Below are 21773 nucleotides of genomic sequence, written 5' to 3'. Positions count from 1 at the left end.
TTTTAACAACCGATCATAATTGTCTTTTGAATGACGGGGGTTTTATATAAATAATGAAATACTAATTACATAAGTTCCGCGTCAGCTAAAAGCTAATTAAAGCTGGAAATTTATTTAAAACAAATACATATGTTTAAAAAACACCTGTTTAAAAAAATTGCCACTGAAATGTCAGCATTATTCTGTTTTTAATTTTTTTTGCCATTAGAAAATGCAAATTGTGTACCCGTCCTGAACAGGAACGGTGTGTTTTCTCCTAACCACCGTTAATCAGGGGTGAATGCCAGATGTTCTATTTACATCGAAACATGGTACCCCCTTACCCGTCTGGTTCTGGCAAACGGTGATAATGGTTATCAGAAATCCGCAGATAAAGGCATAAAATTTATAAAAAAATAGTCAGAAAATGCCCCCAAAAAAAGAATATAAAAGACTGGACTTGCTGGAAAGTGGTAAATCTTATCTTACTTTTATTTGAAAATACCCGCGGACCTTGTGTTATGCTAAAATTATTTGTCCTGATTATGATAATGTAAAAGCATGCAGGTTTCTTTAAAAACACAAGTGATTTATATTTCATCAAAAATATGACTATGTTGTATCCAGCTAAACAATGCTAAGGGCCTAGCTAGAACTTCCTTCTTTATTATATCTTGGGTAAACACACTTTAGGGATGACTCATAAGTTAAAAAGTATGATACACTTATGTCAACCTGACTTAAGGTTTTACCCCCTCCCTCCCTGCCCTAAATGCCAAAAATGAAAATTGTATATAATATTTGACTATCGTGAATCCCTAAAATCCCACCACTAGGACTATTTAAACCTCAAAAGAATTAACCCCTACGTTTGGTCTCCCCAACATCGCATTGATTTGTGTACACTGTTCGATTTGTGAGTCATCCTTTAAAATAAATTTAAAATGTAGAACTACCACGTAAATAAAATAGTAAATTACAGTTCACCACATACTTTTTACATGCCCAAATTTCATTCTTGCATACACAAATTTTGCACAGCTAGTGCGCCAATTTTTACTATAGCTTTATATTTGTTTTTACTATCAAAGAGGTGAAGCCTTAGCTGTGTAGCTAGCTACATAACTATACTTATTCTAGATACCGATAGTGACTACAGTCCAAAAACTATAACCACAGCAAAACGTAAAAAACAGTCTCGAGGAATGGAAAGTCCAAGTGCTAGTGATACAGATAGTGGACGTAAAAAAAGAAAAAGAAATAATCAAGATGCTGATTTTGATGAGGTAATAATCGTTTGAATAAATGGTTGCATTCGTTAACAGAAGCTTCACCTAACCTGCACTTAAATTTGTGTGGACATTTTTAGCTTGTAAGAGAATAATCAATGTACATATGAAAATCTGGAAATTTACCAGGGGAAATAACTTTTGCGTGCGAATAAAATTCAATATACTGCATACCATAGTAGTTAAAACCCTTGTATGAATTTTATTTACAGTATATATATTATATTAGTCAATTATTTTTTGATTTTATTCTTATTTTTTGCACTGTTTTTTTAAGGAAGAACCATTGACGTATTCCGATCACATTTGTCAAACACATGGACTGAATAACGTTGATATTGAAATTCCTGATGAATGTTTAAGTGACATAAATTATAAACAGTTTAATAAACTGGTTCGACCAATAGTGGCCGAAGCGAACCCAAAAGTATCCGGCTTACATGTAACATCACTGGTTGGAGCAAAATGGAGAGAATTCAAGGAACTGTATGGAATTAATGCTAGAAGTGAAACACCAGATGTCGATAGGGGGAAGAATATTGGAAGAAGTCCTTCTTTTGAATTTGAGAAAGAAAGCATGGTAATTTTATTACACATTTTTTATAAGAAACAAGTACCTGACCTAAGGTTTCCCAGAATAAATTTAAATCCTGGATTGTTCTAATTTTATGGCCAAATTTAGATTGGGTTGTTCATAGTGTTGAAAAAAATGATTTGAGAACAGCTGTTCTTATCTGAAACTGTGCTCTCATGAAATCATTGTTATAAACAAGTGTTTTTATATAAGTTTTGCTGACGTTTTTAATTGATCCATTTTTGCCAAAAAATAGGGTGTTAAAACGTTTCTTTCACATTGTAAGATAAGCCAGTTTGTTTTCCTAATAAAGAAGAAAGCCTAAAGAAAACATGTTTACGGGTCTGAAACAGGAGTGGCATGTATTTGCATAAGTGTACTTACACACATGTCACTGATTCTTTAGATGTGCCCCAATGTTGTATGCATAGAGCGTACAATACCTTATCAGTAAAAAAAAAGATGGAAAAAAGTGACCAAATTTTTGTTAAGTGACTTATATATATTTTTTGCTGACTTTTTTTTCTGACCTAATATTTTTGCCGATTTTTTTGTTACCATTTTTTGCCAATTTTTTTCTACTATTTTCATTTTTTTGCCAATTTTTTCAATTCAGTGTAATCTGGAAATTGGTCGGCACAAAGTGACTAAATTAAAAAATTTAATTTTAATTAATTTTTGCTTAATTTTAAGCAAAAAGAGACTAAATGTTTTAAGACTTTTTTTACTGATAAGTATAAGGAATAAAAATAACCAGTTTATAAAAAAAATTATTACGTGTCATGGAAGGAATAATAACTTGCTTTGGTCATTCTGCACAACATCAAACTTTTTTACAAATATTGAAAAAATAAATTTTAATCGACCGCTTATAAACTAGCACACATTTTTAACAGGAATTATATCCTAAAATTTAGAACCTTTCAGTTTTGATAATTTAATGTGATGAGAAGATGAGAATTGGACAAACAATTGTGATGACATGCAATTTATGTGGTGCCTTATTATAATAGTAGTGGTAAAATTCTGCTCTTATTTAAATCTAGGAGACTCTAACTTAATTAGTTGTTCTATGGGTGAAGTCGATAGTAGCTTATCCTTAGGCTGTCGGCAAAATAAAAATAATTAAAAAACATTACAAACAGCAGTCTTAAAGTACCACCTTGGGTAGTATATTTGCAGATTGACATTTAACCAACAAAAAATTACATCATTCTATGCTACACAGAAAATAATTAATGATGTTAGTTATTTTCACAAGATGGGATGACAAAATGTGGAGTATTTCAATTTTTTCTTTTTAAAAACTTTTTGGTTGATAATATTATTTTCTTTTTTGTGTATGAAAATTAGGGTCAATCAGGCCGTAGAACAACTAATTCAGTTAGATTCGCCTCAGTTAAATTAAATTTTTCAGATTTTGGATTACATCTGGATCTTGTTTTAGTTTAAAGTAGTGCATAAATTAAATTAACTGCCATTCAATGGACATTGACATTAACTTGTTCTTTCGGTTCTTTGAATAGTTCCAATGGGAAAAAATCAGACTCCTTTCAAGCAATAGCTTCCCAGTCTCTGGTTTTATTTAATTATTCACAATTTGCAGCTACCTTATTTACTTGTTTATTTTGTTGTGAGAATTTTATAGAACAGACAGTTCATGTTCAGATGACCTGTGGTGCACATTTTGTGTTTGTATAGGTTTTTGTTCTCTGAAATGTGTTTTTGTATTTGATTGACACTTAATATGACCTCGTTTTACAGTTCTTCTTTTTATAATGTGCCAAAAATGCAATGAACAGCCCGTTTATAAATATTATGGTTTCTGTTTATCATTTTTTTAAGAAATATATATGCAATAAATATATAAGAAAGCTTGTTCGTAGTATTTATGAAATTTGATTGTTTTGAATACATTTTGCAGGAAATGGTTTAAAAACAAGTATTTTGTATTTTTTTAAATGATTTAAGAACAAGAGAAAAGTAGTATTAAATTTCCATTTTTATTGTTGAAAAGGACTAAATATCCTATAAAAAAAATTAAAAACTAAATTTGATTACTGCTAGTGGCAATGACATTTGTTTTGCCAACTTTTCTAGCCCGCGTCACCAGATAGTTTGAATATTCAGGAAAGTGGAGAAGGAAGTGAGGATGACGATTTTCTTGATGACGAGTCTTCAAATGATTTAAAACTAAAAATGATCCGGAGAGGAAATAAAATATTTCGGGTAAGTGCCTAAATATATTGTATTGTCATTAAAATTCACATTTTTATGAAACAAAATTTTAGAAAGAATAGAGTAGGTAAAAATCAACGCTATATTGTTTATCTCCTCAGTTACTTTATATTTTATCATCAATTCAAAGTGCACAATGTTATGTTTATTATTTTTATAAAAGCTTTACAATAACTTCTTAATGTTGTGTGTAAGAGTCGTTGAGTAATGAGAGTGTACTTATTTTTAGCTTACAGCTCCTTGTGGTTTCTGAAAATTCTAAAATTTTCACTCGTGTGTAATTTTCTTACATTTCTGTTGTCAGCTTTTTGCTAATTATTCACCATCAAAAGGTGCTATGGATCTTACATAATGTACAAAAAAATCTGAAAATGAAGTCATAATTCGTGATATTTAGTTATTGTCAGTTTAACACAAAGTCAGGTCAATCAACAGTTATCTGGTGAAGCGTAATTCATACAAACCTTAAAATCCTTTCCATATACTTAATCATATGTTTAGTATCTTTTATAGCAAAAATGAGTGCAAAACAAGTAATTTATATAAATTTGGTATAAAATATTTGAGTGTTCTAACCTAAAAACCCTGCTACTGGAGCTATTCTAATCTCAAAAAAAAAAATGAGAAGAAAGGTAATACTATTGCAAAAGGTGTGAAAGTTTATGGGTACACAATGTAGATGTGTACAAAATTTGATTTTAGAAAATAGTCAGCTGGTAACAGAAATTTGCAAGATTTGGATAGCAGGTTTTAACCGTATTATAATTTATCAGAGAACTGTAGATTAAGCATGCAGAAACAACAAAGGAATTTTAAAAAGATTTGCATCAGTATAATGTGATTCTAAGAATAAATTTACATAGGCTGTCATTTGTCACTTGTAGCTTTAGGTTGATATTTTTGAGAATACAAAATCCTAAAGACACATGCTCATTATTTAAACATTTTCTCATTTAAAGATCAGTTTAGGCAAGAATGATAATTTGAACAAGCTAGCTCTAATGACAATTTTCACTTTGTTTTGTCGTTAAAAAATATGATCATTACACCCTACTCTGTAGAAATTAATTCAAAGCAAATGTTAGGATGTCTCATTTGCTTTTGCTAAATTTGCATTAAAATCTTTTTCATTGTGATAAAATCAGTTTTTTATTTGGTTGTTTCATTTTTTTATCAAGTCCCTTTGCTTTATTTTTATTACCTACGCAGTACTATACATTATGCGATTCTGAAAGTAATTTCCAGGTCTCTATAAACAATTTCTTGAGATGTTTTTTTTTTTATTGTACAGTTAGTAAGAAAAATGTTGGCACAACTGCAAATTTAAAATCTGTCACCACAAGTAGTAATTCAGGCTGCTTCTTTAATCGATTTTAACAATTTGAACTTCTAAATGTACAGTGGACTTATGATCTCGGTATTTGGTTAAACTTTAATTCTGTGCTAATTGTTGCTGAGACCGCCATGACTATTTCTCAATATTTTGGCTCTTCATAGGACCTGACAGTAAATTGTTTCGTAATTTAGGCATGTTAAAAAAACTGCTACTAGCGCATTTTAAACACTTTTTAGTCTACTTATGCAGATGTCGCACTTTTGCAGCCTTCTAACTGCAAAGTATTGGCAAGTTTTGCCAGCTATAAAACTGCTTAAAAAACTGCCATTGTGCTAATTTAATTTGTTATTGTATGTTGTTGTTTATTTTTGTGGCAAAAAAGCCATACATTTTGTTTGTTAAAATAAGTAACACACAATTTAATTTAATTATGGCATACCTTATTCCATGAAATTAACGAGTCATGAAATCAACGCTGTTTTTCAAAATTTGCGTTAATTTAATGACCGTTAATTTTATGTAGTGTTAATTTAAGACTGGTAATTTCATGACTCGTTAATTAAAATATTGTTAATTTGTTGCCTTTTTTATAATATATAAATATAAAAACATAAAAATACAATTTTTTTACAAATTTTCTACTATTTTCTCCTCATCGGGTAATAGCTCAACGATGTTCTCTTTCTCAGCGATCTTTTTAAAAATAGCTTTCGTATCATATAAATTTTAAATTTTTAACATTGTCTTTCCAAACAACAAATATTTTATTTCGCCTTGTAATAGAGAGGACCGCTTATCCCTGTATTTATCCAAGGCCCACCAACCTGTCTATAGTAATAATCATCCTCCAAAAGTAATAAAATAATAATAAACAACAAAATATTGATAGAGAAAATGAGGTTATTGGAGATTGCTTACTGCCAATTGCTGGCACAACTCTGCTGCCACAGTATTAGTTATAGTGAAATTAGGAGCAAAATATTTATATCACTTTTTTGTTGTTGGAATGATCTATCACATCATTTGCATTTGTCTAGAATTATATTTAAAAAATGTTAAGCATTACTATTGTTGATATTGTGTTTGCTTAGAACACTGCCATGACATGTATATGAAGCTGTATATATTAAATTAAATTTTACACCATACCATCAACTTTTATATGTAGGCTGGTGATAGAAAAACTTCCCGCCAATCAAAGAAAACACCTCGTCAAGGCATTGTGAATTTTGATGATATAAATCTTGATGATGTCACACGGGAAGAAGCAGATGAGAGCAGCCAGGAAACTCTACGGAAAAAGCCTGGTCCAAAGAAAAGGACTGGTCCAAGGATTAAAAATACCAAAGATAAAAAGGAGAAAAAGAAGGCTAAGACAATTCCTACCATAGGAAAGCGTGGACCTTACAAAAAAGGTGATAACTGTTTTCTTATTACACAGGCTATTCAAAATATTTTACAAGCTTGTTGCTATTTGCAATTTGCAATTTGGAATTTTTGAGATGAAATGTAATCCTTGAATAAAGAAATGTTAAATTTCCTTTTTTTGTTATTTCTAAAAATTATGACTTTATTATTCTAAATTGTGATGCTTTCATCAATTCCAACCCTGTTACAATTTAACAAGTAAACTTGCCAACATAAAGAATAAAAAGCATGCCAGTCTTTCCACTTCTGTAGATTAGAATGAAATATGACTTAAATGGGATTGTTAACAAACCCAAATATACAACCTACAAATTTCTTGTGCTTCTAGGAAAAAAAGGTGAACCAGTACCTGAACCAATTCATAACTCAGTGTGTGATGTGTGCGGTGAAGGCGGTGATATTTTATTATGTGATACATGTACCTGTTCATGGCATCTTACGTGTCTTGATCCACCATTGGACGAAGTGCCTGAGGGACTGTGGAGTTGTCCAAAGTGTGAGGTAAACTAATGATTTAGCTATAAAGAACAGATTGGAGATATCTACATTGAATATTTAGAAAGTAAACAATTGTTGAAAGATTCTGAATGCTATTAGAAGTGTTGTTTATCGTAGGCAGAGATGACTGGTCAGGTGGAGGAGGAGGAAGAGGATGACACTTTTCATGGTGAATACTGTAAAATCTGTAAAGATGGTGGTGAACTTTTGTGTTGTGATTACTGTCCTGGTACATACCACATGAGGTGTGTAAAGCCGCAGTTAATTTCTGTTCCTGACGGTGAATGGAGATGTCCGATGTGTAAAGTAGAACCTCTGCCTGAGAAAGTTGAAAGGATATTGTTTTGGAAGTTTTTGACACATCATCCCACAGGTTCATTTTTGTTTTTTACAATATATGTAAAGGAATCAGTGCAAATTCATTTATTTACATATGAAATATACTTTTCAAGTTCAGTCAGGATGTTTCATAACTTTTGAAGAGATTTTTTGTAAATGTGTAGTTGGAGCCTCGTCTAAATGACGTGTGTACTAAGCCATGTAAATTTTATCTAAACAACAACAACATGATGTTATCGAGGCATGTAGACCAAAAATAGACCTTTGGATTATAAATGTCAATTTTGCAGTTATAAGACTATTTACTTTTATTTTAGAGGAAGAAATAGCTGCAGGGGCTAAAAATGAATCATACAAAGTAAGAAAGTTCTTTGTGAAATATGCCAACCTATCTTACTGGAAATGTCATTGGATTGATGAGCTTCAGGTCAGTTTACAATTCTTGGAGTATAAATACACATTTTTTTTTGTGATAAAATATTTCACTACATAGCATTTCACTTCTTTGTTAGCTCGAAAAATACCATGTGTCCCTCTACAGATTTTTTTGTCGTAAAAATGACATGAATGATGCACCAATGACTGAGGAGGGCTTAGTTGAAGGTGGCGAGGACACAAATGTCGACGAAGTTGAACACCAGCGCAACTTGGATCAAAGGTTTTATCAATATGGCATTAAGCCAGATTGGCTTCAAATACATCGGATTTTGTGGCACAGGTAATACTCTGCTGAATTGGAATAAACCATTTTGCTGGTAAATTTTATCACTTTATATTCATAAATAAAATTTCTAGGGAATTGAAGAAATCAAAGGGAACACAATACCTTGTGAAATGGAAAGAAATTGGTTACGACTATGCAACGTGGGAATACAAAGATGATGAAGATAACAAAGATGTTGTGTAAGGAGTGCTTTCTTAAATTGCATGTAATGTGTAAATAACTTCTCAACTAATCAAAACCGTTTAGCTAAATGTGTAAGTTATTTTCTGTTGTAGTGATTTTGACAAAGCTATTGAGAGTTACAACAAATTACGGTAAGTTTTGTAAGCATTGTTTTTTGTGCATGATGGTCAGACTTCATTATGATAAGTTTTTTATATTTTGTTTAGTTCTAAGTACAAGAAAAAAACAAAACTTAAAGGAAAGGATAAGACAAGCAAACGAAAAGATGGATGGGTATGCATTTTATCAGTTGACTGTGTCGAAAAAATAAAGGTTACAGATAAGTACTGAAATATTATTTGTACAACTTTCAGGAATATGATGTTCGTCCTAATGGATATAACGCAGATGATCAGCCAAAGTTTATCACAGACACCGGTGGTAAACTACACGAGTATCAAATAGAAGGGATTAATTGGATTCGTTACTCATGGGGACAACACGATAACACTATTCTGGCTGACGAAATGGGTTTGGGTAAAACCATCCAAACCATAACATTTTTAAATTCCTTGTGGAAGGAAGGCCGATCAGAAGGACCCTTCTTGATTTGCGCTCCATTGTCTACGTTGGTGAACTGGGAAAGAGAATTTGAGTTTTGGGCACCGGAAATGTATGTTGTATCATACTCTGGGCACAGAGAGAATCGACAGGTTATCAGGTAATGATTTGATGTGACTTTTCTTTCTTCTTGTGAATTCTTCAAATTGTATATTAAGTGTTTAAACAATTAGAGTGCTTCCACTTTTTATTGAAATTACAATACAATTTTTGTTATTGAGCCTTTCGTTTTCAACTTCTTCTTAGAAATTATGAGATGACATTTGACGAAGATGCTTTGAAGAAAGGTACAAAAGCTTACAAAGTAAAAAAAGACTCGGCTGTCAAATTTCATGTGCTTCTAACATCATATGAACTTGTATCAATTGATGCGAACACGCTACAATCGATTGACTGGAAGGTTTTAGTAATTGATGAAGCTCATAGGTTAAAAAATAACCAATCAAAGGTAAGCTTTAGTCACATGATCATTTTATTGCCGAAACAATTACTAGTTCTAATATTCATCGTTTTATTTTGCTTCAGTTTTTTCGAACAATGAGCAACTACAATATTGGATATACATTGTTGTTAACTGGCACACCATTGCAGAATAACTTAGAAGAGTTATTTCATTTGCTGAATTTTCTTTGTCCAAATAAATTCATGTATGTTGGTTTTTTATAATTCTTTACAGAATAGTATAAATAAATCCTAGCTCTTTTAAAATGCTTTAACCTTATTCCTGATTTAACTACCAGTTCTTCCTATTTTTCTTTTTTCCGCCACTGAAGTTCTGCCGGACGTTAAAGCCTTAAAACCTTGAGACGAAACTAAGTGTCCTTGAAAATCTTGAATATTCATAATTTTCTGAAGAAAACCGTTATAGTATTTATGTTTCTAGAAAAATGTTTGCTAGTGACATTTGAGGTCTTTTCTTATTTGTTTTTATTTTTTATTGTGAAATAGGCAAAAAAAACCTTATAAAATGTTAACAAATTTTATTTTGAGAATTTTTTAAACACTGCATCCATGTGAGAATCGTTCATGAAGTCTATATCTGCCTTATTGCTCATATAGAAATCGTGAAAACTTTCTTGCGGAATTTGAAGATATTGGTAAAGAGGATCAGGTAAAATGATATTTTTAGAGCTACATTATCTTTTTCTTCATATATATTCTGGATATAGTCTTTGTATAGCATGCCTTTCGTTCTTCTTATTAGATTAAAAAGCTACACGAGATGTTGGGACCACACATGTTGCGTCGGTTAAAAAGCGATGTCCTGAAGGGAATTCCCACGAAAAGTGAATTTATTGTTCGTATCGAACTAAGTCCTATGCAACAGTGAGTTCCTGCTATTCACGTAAATTCGATTTTAATAATCAAAATCTTACAAATATTCATACTATATTTTCTAACATTTTAGGAAATATTACAAATATATTCTCACAAAGAATTTCGAGGCATTAAATGCGCGAGGATCTGTTCAAGTCTCCTTACTCAACATTGTGATGGAGTTGAAGAAGTGCTGCAATCATCCATACCTTTTTGCAACTGCTGCTTCTGAGGTTGGTGTGTGTGTGTGATCAGTAACATGTAAAACGTGATGAAGACAAAGGCGATCATTTGTGTGTAGACAAATTTAAGACGAAATCTTATAAAATTGCTACGCTTCTTATACTTGTTTCGTAGTTATTACAATTGAATCCATAATAATTTTTTTTTGATTTTTAGTACTTTATTAGCTGTCATAGTATCAGTTTTTTTTTCTATGTTTTTCCTCCAAAAATATTTTTCGATCTCAGAATAAATCCACAAAAGTTTATCTCCATTTTCAACTTTCGTGCAAAGCATTTTTTTGAATCAAAGGAAAATTTCTTTACTCTTCAGTTGTTGTTTTTTTAGGCACCTAGACTTCCAAACAACGCTTTCGAAGTGAAAGCTTTGACTGAAGCTAGTGGGAAACTTGTCCTCTTGTACAAAATGTTAAAGAAATTGGAAACGCAGGGCCACCGTGTGCTTATCTTTTCTCAAATGACTCGAGTGCTTGACCTGCTTGAGGATTTCATGGAAGGTCATGCTTGGAGATATGAACGGTTGGATGGTACAATCACTGGACAAATACGTCAAGCTGCTATTGATCGTTTCAATCAGCCAAACTCTGGAATTTTTGCTTTTCTTTTGTCAACACGTGCTGGTGGACTGGGTATTAACTTGGCTACTGCAGACACTGTATTTATCTTCGATTCGGATTGGAATCCTCACAACGATATTCAAGCTTTCAGTCGCGCTCATCGTATTGGACAACAGAACAAAGTTATGATATATCGATTTGTTACAAAAGGCTCTGTGGAGGAGAGAATCACACAGGTAAGGTTGCTATAAATACTCGTCCATGAGAAGGAGAAGTATGTAGAAATTCTTGGGTTGAATATCACTGAATCTGTTTGTCAAATGTTAAATAGGTAGCAAAGAAGAAAATGATGTTGACACATTTGGTTGTAAGACCTGGTCTTGGATCAAAAGCTGCTCAAGCGATGTCGAAACGAGAGCTCGACGATATTTTGAAATTTGGAACAGAACAGATGTTCAAAGATGCAGCAGGTATGAAAGTTTTAACCATATTTACCATCTCTATCTTGTATTTTCACATTTTAATCCATAAGAACTTTACCAAAAAAACAAAACGGTGTGAACTGTCTAATCAAAATGGCGCAGAAGGCTTTGTACTACTTAATAAATAGTACTTACTATGGACCAGTGCGGGGCTTTTTTAATCCTAGCAATGTGATAACCAAGCTGTCTTTAACCTAGTGTTTTATATCTTGTACACTTTTTTCAGACGATACTGGACGTATCGTTTATGATGACAAAGCAGTCGAAGCTTTGTTGGATAGATCTAATGAAGGTATACAAGAAAAAGAATCTGGTGGAATGGATGAATACTTGTCTTCTTTTAAGGTTCGAACAACTTACGTTATACTTTTCTCTCCTATCTTTTATGACTTGATATGCAATTTAGTTGTTTTTGTTTTCCAGGTTGCTAACTATACTGTAAAAGACAAAGACGAGCCAGATGTGGAAGTTTTAAAGGTAATTGCTTGCTTTTCAAAGATGGTGTAGAATTTCAAAACAATTTTGAGATATATAACTTGTCATGTTTGTCTCTCGTAGCAAGATGCTGACGTCATTGACACAGATTATTGGGAAAAGCTATTACGTCACCATTACGAACAGGAGCAGGAATACATAGCAAGTACGCTTGGAAAAGGAAAACGTGTCAGGAAACAGGTGGGTTGGATAATACACTATTTCTTTCGGAATGTTAACTTTTCCAGTTAATAATGTTTCATCTTCGTTATGTTTAACAGGCGAGCATGATTGATAAAAATGTCAATACATGCACATACAAGTATATATGTATATATCTTGCTTTTAGTCATGTCTTTAACACCACGTGTCTCTTTAATAACAGCCGTATTTTGTCCGTGTCCGCGAAAGCTGCGTCCCGGAACGGAAACGGAAACACGAAATGCGATATATAAAGGACGGGCGACCCCGTGGATTTTTCCACGGGCTAACGACTAGTTATAATTATTACGTCATATTTAGGTTAACTACAATGATGGTGCACTGACTGCTGAAACGAACAAGATTCTTCGTGGAGGTGAGTCTGTCAACTTTATGTTGGTAAGATAACATCAGCATGTTTTAATTGTTATCTGATGATGTTCTTGAAATCGTTATCAGCTTCGGCATAACATGCAAAATAAAAACAGTTTGATTCTTCAGGGCTTGCTGTCTTCTAGTGATGGACATGACAAGTAGTATAAGACTCACACAGTTTGCTTTTATAACTAAAATTCTTTTATTGGATGGAAATCTAAAGGCTTGTTTTCATTTGACTGCATTTTTCGATCTGGTGAAAAATACATGGTCTCTTCGTAGCCTTAATGATACCTGGTCATACTGTCTTATCTTTAACTTTTAAATAAAAAAGAATGTTTGACTATATGAAACAAAAATCTGTAGGGGAAATTTAATTCAATGTTTTTTAAAGGAAAGTAAAATTGACTAGACGCACTCTTATGTCGTGTGATAGAATAGAGATAACCTCGCAGATTACCATAGAATTCCTTATCTCTTTTATTTTTAATTGAGATTGTTGACCCCTGTATTAGAATAAGTTTAGCTATATTTTTTAGCTTACGACGACGGTTCAGACTTCGATGCTTCCGAGTTAGTTGATGATTCTGATGACCTCTCTGATGAAGAAGGTTCAAATTTGACAGGTACACCACTAATTGCGTGTTAATTTTATCCTAAACCGAAACAATATATAGTTTCGTGTGAGTGTGTCCAGGTTTTGTCTTGAAACTACGAGGAAAAATATTTCTTATAGTGCGTCAAAAGAAATATAGAGATCGAGATGTACTTCCGCCATTATTGGCAAAAGTTGGTTCCCAAATTGAAGTCTATGGTTTTAATCCACGTCAAAGAAGAGCCTTTCTAACTGCTGTCATGCGATATGGGTTACCACCCAAATCTTTTAAAACTGCCAAAGATAAATGGTACTGCGTTTTTTATGCTCGTAAGAGATTTGTGTAATAAAGTGATTTTACGATGTTATTTATGTTGCTCTCCAATACGTGTGCTAGCGAGAAATGAGATGGAAAGTTGCAGTGTGCTAACAAATCCTCTCATTTTTATAGGTGTATTCATAATCTTCGAGGGAAAACTGAAAAAGCCTTTCAGTAAGTTTATTATTTAGTTTAATACAAAATTTAAACTAATTTTCAGTTCATGCTTTTCACGTTTCATGCAACAATGAATGTTTTTAAATTTTTATATTACAGAGCGTATACCTCGATGTTCTTGCGTCATTTATGTGAACCAGGTATGGACAGCAAACAAGAAACGTATAGTGACGGTGTTCCGCGTGAAGGTGTAAACCGGTTACAAGTGCTCTCCCGAATCGGAATCATGAGTCTAGTCAGACGAAAGGTAAGCATTATTGTCAACTTGCAAACTATAACATGTGATGACAATATATAAGAGATACATGTTTTTCTTTCACAGGTCGAGGAGTATTCTAGCGTCAACACGTTTTTACACCAAGTTTTAATCGGACACATAACATTGCAAAGCCGATCAATGAGCAAGCTTATCGAAGAAATTAAACACGCTAATGAACTAAACCCAGTAAAAACGGATACTGTAAATGTCGCCTCTCCGAAAGAGGTTAAAAAAGAAGAACAAAAGAATGAAAAGGATTGTGATGACGGTAAAAAGAAAGAAGATAAACCAACTGAAGTTGTCCAAAGTGATAATACGACTGCAGAAAAAGTTGTTGATAATAAAACCCCTGAAAAAGTTACCGAAGAAGGAGTTACAGAAGACAAAGCGAAGGAGAGCAGTCAATCTTCTGCGACAGAAGAAGAAAAGATGGACGTGGATGAAACAGCGAAAGAAAAAGTAAACGATGATGTCGCAATGGAAAATGAAACACCATCCACAAAGAACGGAGATGACATTAAAGAATTAACTGATTCGAATTTGACTAATGGCGACGCAAAAGACACTGCGATGGAGATTGCTGGTGATTCTAATGACGTCAGCAAAACTGAGAATGATGCGCATAAAGGTACGAATGGTGTTATCGCACAATCTGATGCCAGTGCTGATGCATTGAGCAAGGACGCCAAAACAAGCGACATTGGTGTCGACGCAACACCAACTTGTGATGTCACAAAAGAAGCAGGAAAGAATGAGGTTGAAAAATCTCTTTCGGTTGAGAAACCCAAAGAAGTAAAACTGGAGCCTAGAGTTATAGACGGTGTTACACTACCGAAGTTTATGTTCAACATAGCTGATGGAGGTTTCACAGAGTTGCATGTGTTATGGGAGGCTGAAGAAAAGAGAAAACTGGATAACATATGGTGGCGTTACCATGACTACTGGTTACTTGCTGGTGTTGTAGTGTATCTTTTCGTTCACAAAAAATTGCATTATTTTTGGTGTGGACTTGGCCTTTTTTCCAAGTAGAGCATGGTGACCACTACTCCTGGAACTCCTTGGAAATACAATATACCCCTTAACTCATTAAAAGTCGCGAAAATGTGAAAAGCTTCTGGAAGACTTCTAAAAATAATTTTTCTAAATCTATTTTTTTTTAGTTTGAGTTCTTTTTATTTAATCGGCAGGTTGTCCTTCTACGACCCTGTTTTCTACTAAATTTTAACTCTTAATATTTTAAAAATGTGACCAACCTGTAAGAGTGGCATCTTCTTTGCTGAACTACTGTTTATTTCTTAACAAACATGTTAGTCATGGTTACGGAAGATGGCAAGATATTCAGAACGATGTTCGATTTGAAACGATAAACAAACCATTCGCAAGAAGTATGTCTCTTCTAACAAGTATTTAACGAGAGTTGTTTATATTTCTTGTTGTTGGGAAGTTATATAAAACATGTCTTCTTTTATAGTGTCGCTTGATTACAAAAATAAATTCATTGCACGAAGATTCAAAGTATGTTGTTTAGTTGCTTATTTTACAGTGTGGGATATTTTGTTTTTTCATAAGACTTTATCTTCACTGCTTTCGTTGTAGTTGCTAGAGCAAGCTTTGATCGTGGAAGAACAGTTAAAACGTGCAACGCTTATGCGCGTTCAACAAGAAAATCCACACCCGGCTATGTCGTTGCAATCCAGGTAAGGTTACTTCAACAATGGAAAAATTTATCTCCCTAATATCTTTACTGATGTCCGATCTCGAGATTCACTGTAGTTTACTTATCCGTTTATTTTTTTTAGTCGAAACATCGTTTAAGACTTTAATTTACATCTGATGTAATTTTCTAGCTGTTAAAATCACTGTTATCTTTTTACGAATGATAATTTTAGGTTCGCTGAGTTGGAATGCCTGGCAGAGAGTCATCAGCATTTATCCAAAGAATCGTTAGCTGGCAACAAACCTGCAAATGCCGTTCTTCATAAAGTTTTAAACCAACTCGAAACACTTCTTTCTGACATGAAGAACGATGTAAACAGGCTACCGACAGCCCTGGCTAAGATGCCACCAGTAACACATCGACTCAATATGTCAGAGCGAGCTGTGTTAACACGACTAGCGACAGGTGGACAAATGCCAAACGCAGTAAATGCTCCAACTGCTGCAGCGTCGTTACATAGCGCAGCATTAAGTAATCCACCGCCACAGGGCGTAACTTTGTTACCAGTAAAAGGACCTGTGATTTCACCGCCCTCTGCAAGGCCGGCGGTAGATTCAACTCGTTCGCTTGTTCTTGCTACAAGACCAAATGATGTTTAAAAGAAATTATTTCTACTTCTATTATTTTATAAAAAAATACATCTACTTTTACTACTATAATATTTGTTCTTTTACTATTTATTTTATGTTAGATGTCGCTTTTAGCATAACACTGAGGACATGTGTTAAGCCCAAACTTGAATTTATTCAATTTTAACTTCAAAATATGTAACGCGTTTTCTATGTAGCGCGCATTAAAAGTGGTTAAATTTATTAGTGCTTATATTTTAGCATTTTTTATTTTTTTTAAGTGTCCACTTGGTCGACATACAAAACCAAACAAGTCTGTCTGAGTTAAGCAAAGTAAATGTTAGCAAGCTGTGACCAAGCTCTCTTTTTAAAGTCCTAAAATGTCGGAATGGTGACCACGATCCTAGAAACTCCTGGAAAATCTACTTGTCCTGGAAAGTGTCCTGGAAAGTAATCATCAAAGTTACAAAAAGAATTTTAAAAGTAAAACTTCTTATCTAGAGGTTTCTTAAACTTCTTTATTTTACATTATCAAGGATTAAAAGCATTTTTAATTAATATTTTATGACCTTTCCATAATCAACGAACAAAATGTCATCTCCTGTTGAGCAAGAAAATTTGGTTTTAATTTCGTTTTTCTATTGAATTCAAGTTTTAATTTAAAGAGATTAATCAAAGCTCTCAGAAATCAATGTTACTCATGCGCATGTGGCGAGTTTGCATTGTGTAGCCATCTACTGCAACATTTTGTTTGCGTAATATTTGTTCTGAACCAATCGGATTGGTCGAAAATACTTTTTCACATATGCTCTGGACCTAATTTACTGGATGACCATATGGTATATTAAATATGTCCACAAAGTTTAGTCCATATAAAAATTATTCCTCCAGATGAAGAGAAAAATATTTTTTTAGATTTTGGAGGAAAAGCGCATTAGTCAGAAACTCGAGGCCCACCACATGAAGGAATGATGATGAAATCAAGTTAGTCCAGATGTACACTTCTCTCACTCACGTTGTAGCTCCAAGGTAACATAACAAGAACACAATCTATATGTCATCCTCAAAGAGTCGCATGATCTTTTATGTTCCCCAGCAACCGTTTAGGGGCTTCAGTACACTCTGAGGGCACTTCTCTTTTTTTGTATTCTCTGGGAAAATGAATTACCTGCTTCGGAGATATTTAATCAAACTTCCAAGGTCTGCACATCAAAGACCCACAGAACTCGCGGGTCACAAGGGTAAAAGGTTAATTAAAAACTAGGCTAAACATATATATATATTTAAATGCATTGCTTGTAACCCATAAGGTTTTATTGGGTTTCTGATTTTAAGGTTAGCAATTTCTCCTGGAATTTTCCTGGGTTGTCGACTAATTTTGTCCTAAAATGTCCTGTAATTTACATTTTAATTTTCTGTAGACGCTTTTCCAAAACATTAAGGACTTTTCGGGCGGTGTTTTGGGTTGTTCTGACAAGCGCTAGTTGTGCTTTTAAAAAGACGGTATCTGACTTGCAGCCCACTGAAAATTAAAATTAGCCCAATGCACTATTTGCATTGGGCTAATTTTAATTCCACGATATGCTGAAATAAAATAAGCAATGTTAAATTGTAAATGTATCCTGAAATTTTTTTTTATCTGAAATTATACATTCCATATGTTTTAGAGGCAAATTTTCATGCGCATCAAAACATTTTAATAAACAACTTAAAACGAACTGGTCCATTTTTATTCTGGTCTGCAAAATAACAACGATCAAAAATTACATGTTTGAAACTTAAAGTATACTAGAAGATGTAAAAATATAGGCGTATATGTAAGAATTTGTGCACCTGATATGCAAGGTTGACCCCCACTGGCAGACTAGTCCTAGTACAATTAAATTACATATAAAATTTTTTTTTATGTATATTTTAGCAAATAAAAAAAGTTACAATAATTATTTACTTACAAAAATATATATATATTACAAAATAAAAGGGTACAAAAAATCATTAGTGACACAATCATACAATCAAGAAAACAATCCTTTAAAAGGAACGTTTCTTGTACCAACTAATATTATTTCAAACAATTACAAAACTATATAAAATTCTACAAAAATATATTTACAAAATATGTCTGTTTTTATCTTACACATTCGTGTAAAACACTTTTGAAAAACGTCTTTCGATGTCTCTTGTACAGCAAAATATACAATACTAACGTACGGGTCTACACGTACGGCATTGCCGGACATCTTGCATCTTAACATGGTATTGTACAGGGTATAAAATGAACCTATGCCTCATCTTCTTCCTCTTCTTCTTCACTCTCCGATTCTGGAGAGTCGTACGGCGACTGAAGGAAAGTTCGAAGTACTAAGGATGCGTGTACACTTTCTAGTTCGTCTTGCTCGTCAAGAGCTTCCGCTAACTCATTTAAAGCGTCCGGGTTTATATGGGAAGCTAATCTAGCGTCCTCACAGGCATCTGACAGCCATGGGTCTTCTAAGCATATATCGGCTGTCGGTCGTTTTTCTGGTACACGTATGATGAGACTTTTAATAAAAGTTTTTGCTTCTTCTGTTACAGACGCAAATGCCGCGGCTTCAAATCTGTAATCAAGTGCAGTGATACAAGCCATGGTTTCATCTTCATCATCCGTAGCGAATGGTGATATTCCACTCAGTCTTAAGTAAGAAATAAATAATCAAGGTTGAAAAAAAATGATTTTATTTTTATAAAACAACTTCAAAATGAACCGTGTCTTATTTTTAAGAGAACCAAAACTAGTGTATCCCAGCACTAGCCTGTGTGCACATTCAAACAAAAGACGCAATTGCTACTTACAATGCATACGTCACGACACCAACACTCCAAATATCTGTTTTACCAGTTACTGGCTCAAAATTTATTGTTTCAGGAGCTAAAGTAAAAACAAAAAGATATTTGTGACACGGAACACAGCAGCCACTTAAAAATATTTCCCCTTTCTTTCGCGTTTTCAAGAACTTTGCCAAAACTGAATGTTAAATCAAGGAAAACTACTTTGAGTGCAAGAAATTTATCCAGCAAAAACTTTAGCGAACGTCACGAAATTTTGGCTGTCGCGAAATTTTCCAAGAGCATTGACTCGTTTATAAACACGAAAGTTTATAAACACGAAAGTTTCTGCACTCAAGGTAAGAATTGCATAAGTATGTAAGAAAACAAAAATACCCATAAACTCTGCAGTTCCGACCATTTCTCCGACGTCGCCTCCTTTTGTTACAACCCGACGAGATGAACCATAATCGATTAATTTTAGTGATGGTCCTCGCATTATAATGTTTCCGGGCTACAAAAAAAATATAAGATTTGAAATGCGATTTTTCAGAGAAATTTAGGATTCATCATGGACCTATTTTGTCAATACATACCTTGACATCGAGATGACAGATGTCCGCTTGATGCAAGTAATCCAAAGCGGTTAGCAACTGCTTCAAACAGTTTGTGACATCGTTTTCTGTTGGTTCGGATAAATTGGCGAGATGGTTTAATATGGGCTGACCGTTCACTAGATCGCACACCAAAAACAGATATTTCCGAACGAGGAATGCATCATGTAGCGTGATCAGGTTTTCGTGAGAAAGTTCTTTCCATATTTCGTACTCCTTTTTCGTCACGTCGATCGTGTCTTCATCGTATTTAACCATTTTCGCTGCAAACGTGTCACCTGTTGCCTTGCTTGCACATTTCTTGACCACCGCAAATTTCCCTCTACAAAAGTATTCGTAAAGTTTATAACGTATGCTCTGTGTTTACTACTGTGGTCAAATTTGTCGAGACGAATCTGATCAAAGTTATAAAATGAGCAATACTACTCCGCAGCAAGTAGGCTGTAAAAGAACTTCTTTCACTGATTCGCTGGCAAAATGTAGTAGTTTGCTCCTAGAATTTTCTAACACGCCTGCGCTATGTAACGAACGAAAAAAGTAAAGACGAATAAACAAACAAACAAACAAACAAACAAACAAACAAGCAAACAAGCAAAAATAAATAAACAAAAAAACAAACAAACAAATAAACAAACCTTCCTATTTCTTCTTTTAGGTTATAATAATTTTCAGGGTTTTCTTCTTTCAAGCGCACATCAAGCACTTTCTGTTTCGGTTTTACTTCTGTATGAACAACTCTGATAGATGATGATCGAGACACACGCCTTGCACCCGGTGCATTGATGCTGTCTCGCTTATCTTTTTCATCTAAAAAAGAAAAAAGCATGGCTCAATACCACAAGATCGGATCGCGGTTTTATAGATACTAATAATCTCACATCACTAGTAGCAACAAAAATCATCATAAAATACTAACTTTTCTCTGGAGTTTCAATAAGTGACGTAGGCTCGCTCATTTCTCCGCTCCCTACGTCATTATTAGCACATAAACGGAACCTGTATGAACTTGATGGTTCTAAATCTTCAACTACGGTCACCACTTCTTTAATTTCAGCCGCAAAAACAGACCATTCTTTATCACCGAGTTTACGATACTGTAACGTGTATGATGTAATCGGCGAGTTGCCGTCAAAACCTGGTCGCCATTGGACGAGGGCGGAGGTTGAGAGGACTTGTGGAACGTTGGGAGCTGCGGGAGGACCTGGAACGTCTATAAAAAAGATAGTGTAATGTTTAAAATTAGAGAAATAGAAATAATACAATGTTTATCTGTGTTAAAGGGGCCGAGTCGCAGTTTTTCGACAATTTTTATCTCGGATAACTTTTCGGATTCTGTCAAGAATTTTGAAAAATACCATCTGTTAATTTAGTTTTCTACGTCAAATGCTCCGTAAAATACTTTAATCAATCAAGTTCAAGTATGCTTCTTAATACAGCGCTAACAAATTATTTCACAGCGTTGATCAAATACCGTGTACATCACTTTAACCGAAATTCACATTTCTCAAGCTCTTTAAAAGCAAATACCTATTAACTACTTCCAATAAAAGTAATCTTTGCAAAAGCCAAACCCCTTACCTCTTACAATAAGCTGAGCCGAGCATTCCGTAGAACCATGTTGATTTTCCAACCTGACAGTATATCTACCAGTATCTGCGACTGAACCATTCAAGATTTTAAAATGAATAACATTGTCCATAACAGAACTATGTACTCGTTTGTTTTCCACGATCTCTTTTCCCTCTTTCTTCCAGCTTACAATAGGTACTGCATCTTCTTGCTTCACAAATTTTGCTTGGAAGTGTGCGACATCCCCTTTCTTTACTTTCAAATCAACAAGTTTCTCTTTAAATTCAGGAGCTGAATTATCAAAAGATAAAAC

General features: G+C 33.8%; 2 protein-coding genes across 4 annotated transcripts in view; one reads left to right on the top strand and one right to left on the bottom strand.

Annotated features, from left to right (window-relative positions):
* The first annotated feature begins 290 nt into the window (after window positions 1–290).
* On the top strand, window positions 291–16562 carry LOC130641791 (chromodomain-helicase-DNA-binding protein 5-like). 3 transcript variants are annotated; one of them, XM_057448746.1, is made up of 33 exons: window positions 291–452; window positions 1120–1265; window positions 1546–1848; window positions 3943–4071; window positions 6585–6831; window positions 7173–7345; window positions 7460–7715; window positions 7999–8108; window positions 8194–8399; window positions 8477–8584; window positions 8681–8719; window positions 8795–8861; window positions 8942–9288; window positions 9435–9636; window positions 9714–9835; window positions 10248–10299; window positions 10393–10514; window positions 10597–10738; window positions 11076–11540; window positions 11636–11774; window positions 12013–12131; window positions 12210–12263; window positions 12345–12461; window positions 12783–12837; window positions 13394–13462; window positions 13573–13741; window positions 13883–13924; window positions 14027–14174; window positions 14250–15151; window positions 15498–15571; window positions 15658–15701; window positions 15783–15883; window positions 16076–16562. In XM_057448746.1, exons 1-33 carry the CDS (start codon window positions 407–409, stop codon window positions 16500–16502), a joined length of 5742 nt encoding a protein of 1913 aa, XP_057304729.1. In that variant the 5' UTR covers window positions 291–406; the 3' UTR covers window positions 16503–16562. The 3 variants fall into 3 exon arrangements, with proteins under 3 accessions (XP_057304729.1, XP_057304728.1, XP_057304730.1); XM_057448745.1 differs by having other exon boundaries at window positions 13376–13462; XM_057448747.1 differs by lacking the exon at window positions 3943–4071 and having other exon boundaries at window positions 13376–13462.
* A 1632-nt stretch (window positions 16563–18194) lies between these two features.
* The window catches only part of LOC130641779 (titin-like), a 63041-nt gene continuing 59462 nt past the window's right edge, over window positions 18195–21773 (bottom strand). Inside the window, exons 74-80 of the mRNA XM_057448727.1 lie at window positions 21470–21751; window positions 20808–21101; window positions 20527–20698; window positions 19874–20213; window positions 19674–19791; window positions 19305–19380; window positions 18195–19144 (exon numbers count right to left, since the gene is read on the bottom strand). Of these exons, the coding sequence (XP_057304710.1) occupies window positions 18754–19144; window positions 19305–19380; window positions 19674–19791; window positions 19874–20213; window positions 20527–20698; window positions 20808–21101; window positions 21470–21751 (1673 nt within the window). The 3' untranslated portion in view covers window positions 18195–18753. The remainder of the gene's footprint in view (window positions 19145–19304; window positions 19381–19673; window positions 19792–19873; window positions 20214–20526; window positions 20699–20807; window positions 21102–21469; window positions 21752–21773) is intronic.

Source organism: Hydractinia symbiolongicarpus, chromosome 4 (genome assembly GCF_029227915.1).
Source record: "Hydractinia symbiolongicarpus strain clone_291-10 chromosome 4, HSymV2.1, whole genome shotgun sequence".
Classification (NCBI taxonomy): Eukaryota; Metazoa; Cnidaria; class Hydrozoa; order Anthoathecata; family Hydractiniidae; genus Hydractinia; species Hydractinia symbiolongicarpus.
The sequence above is the reverse complement of the archived record's forward strand: the minus strand, read 5'-3'. Positions and strand labels throughout refer to the sequence as shown.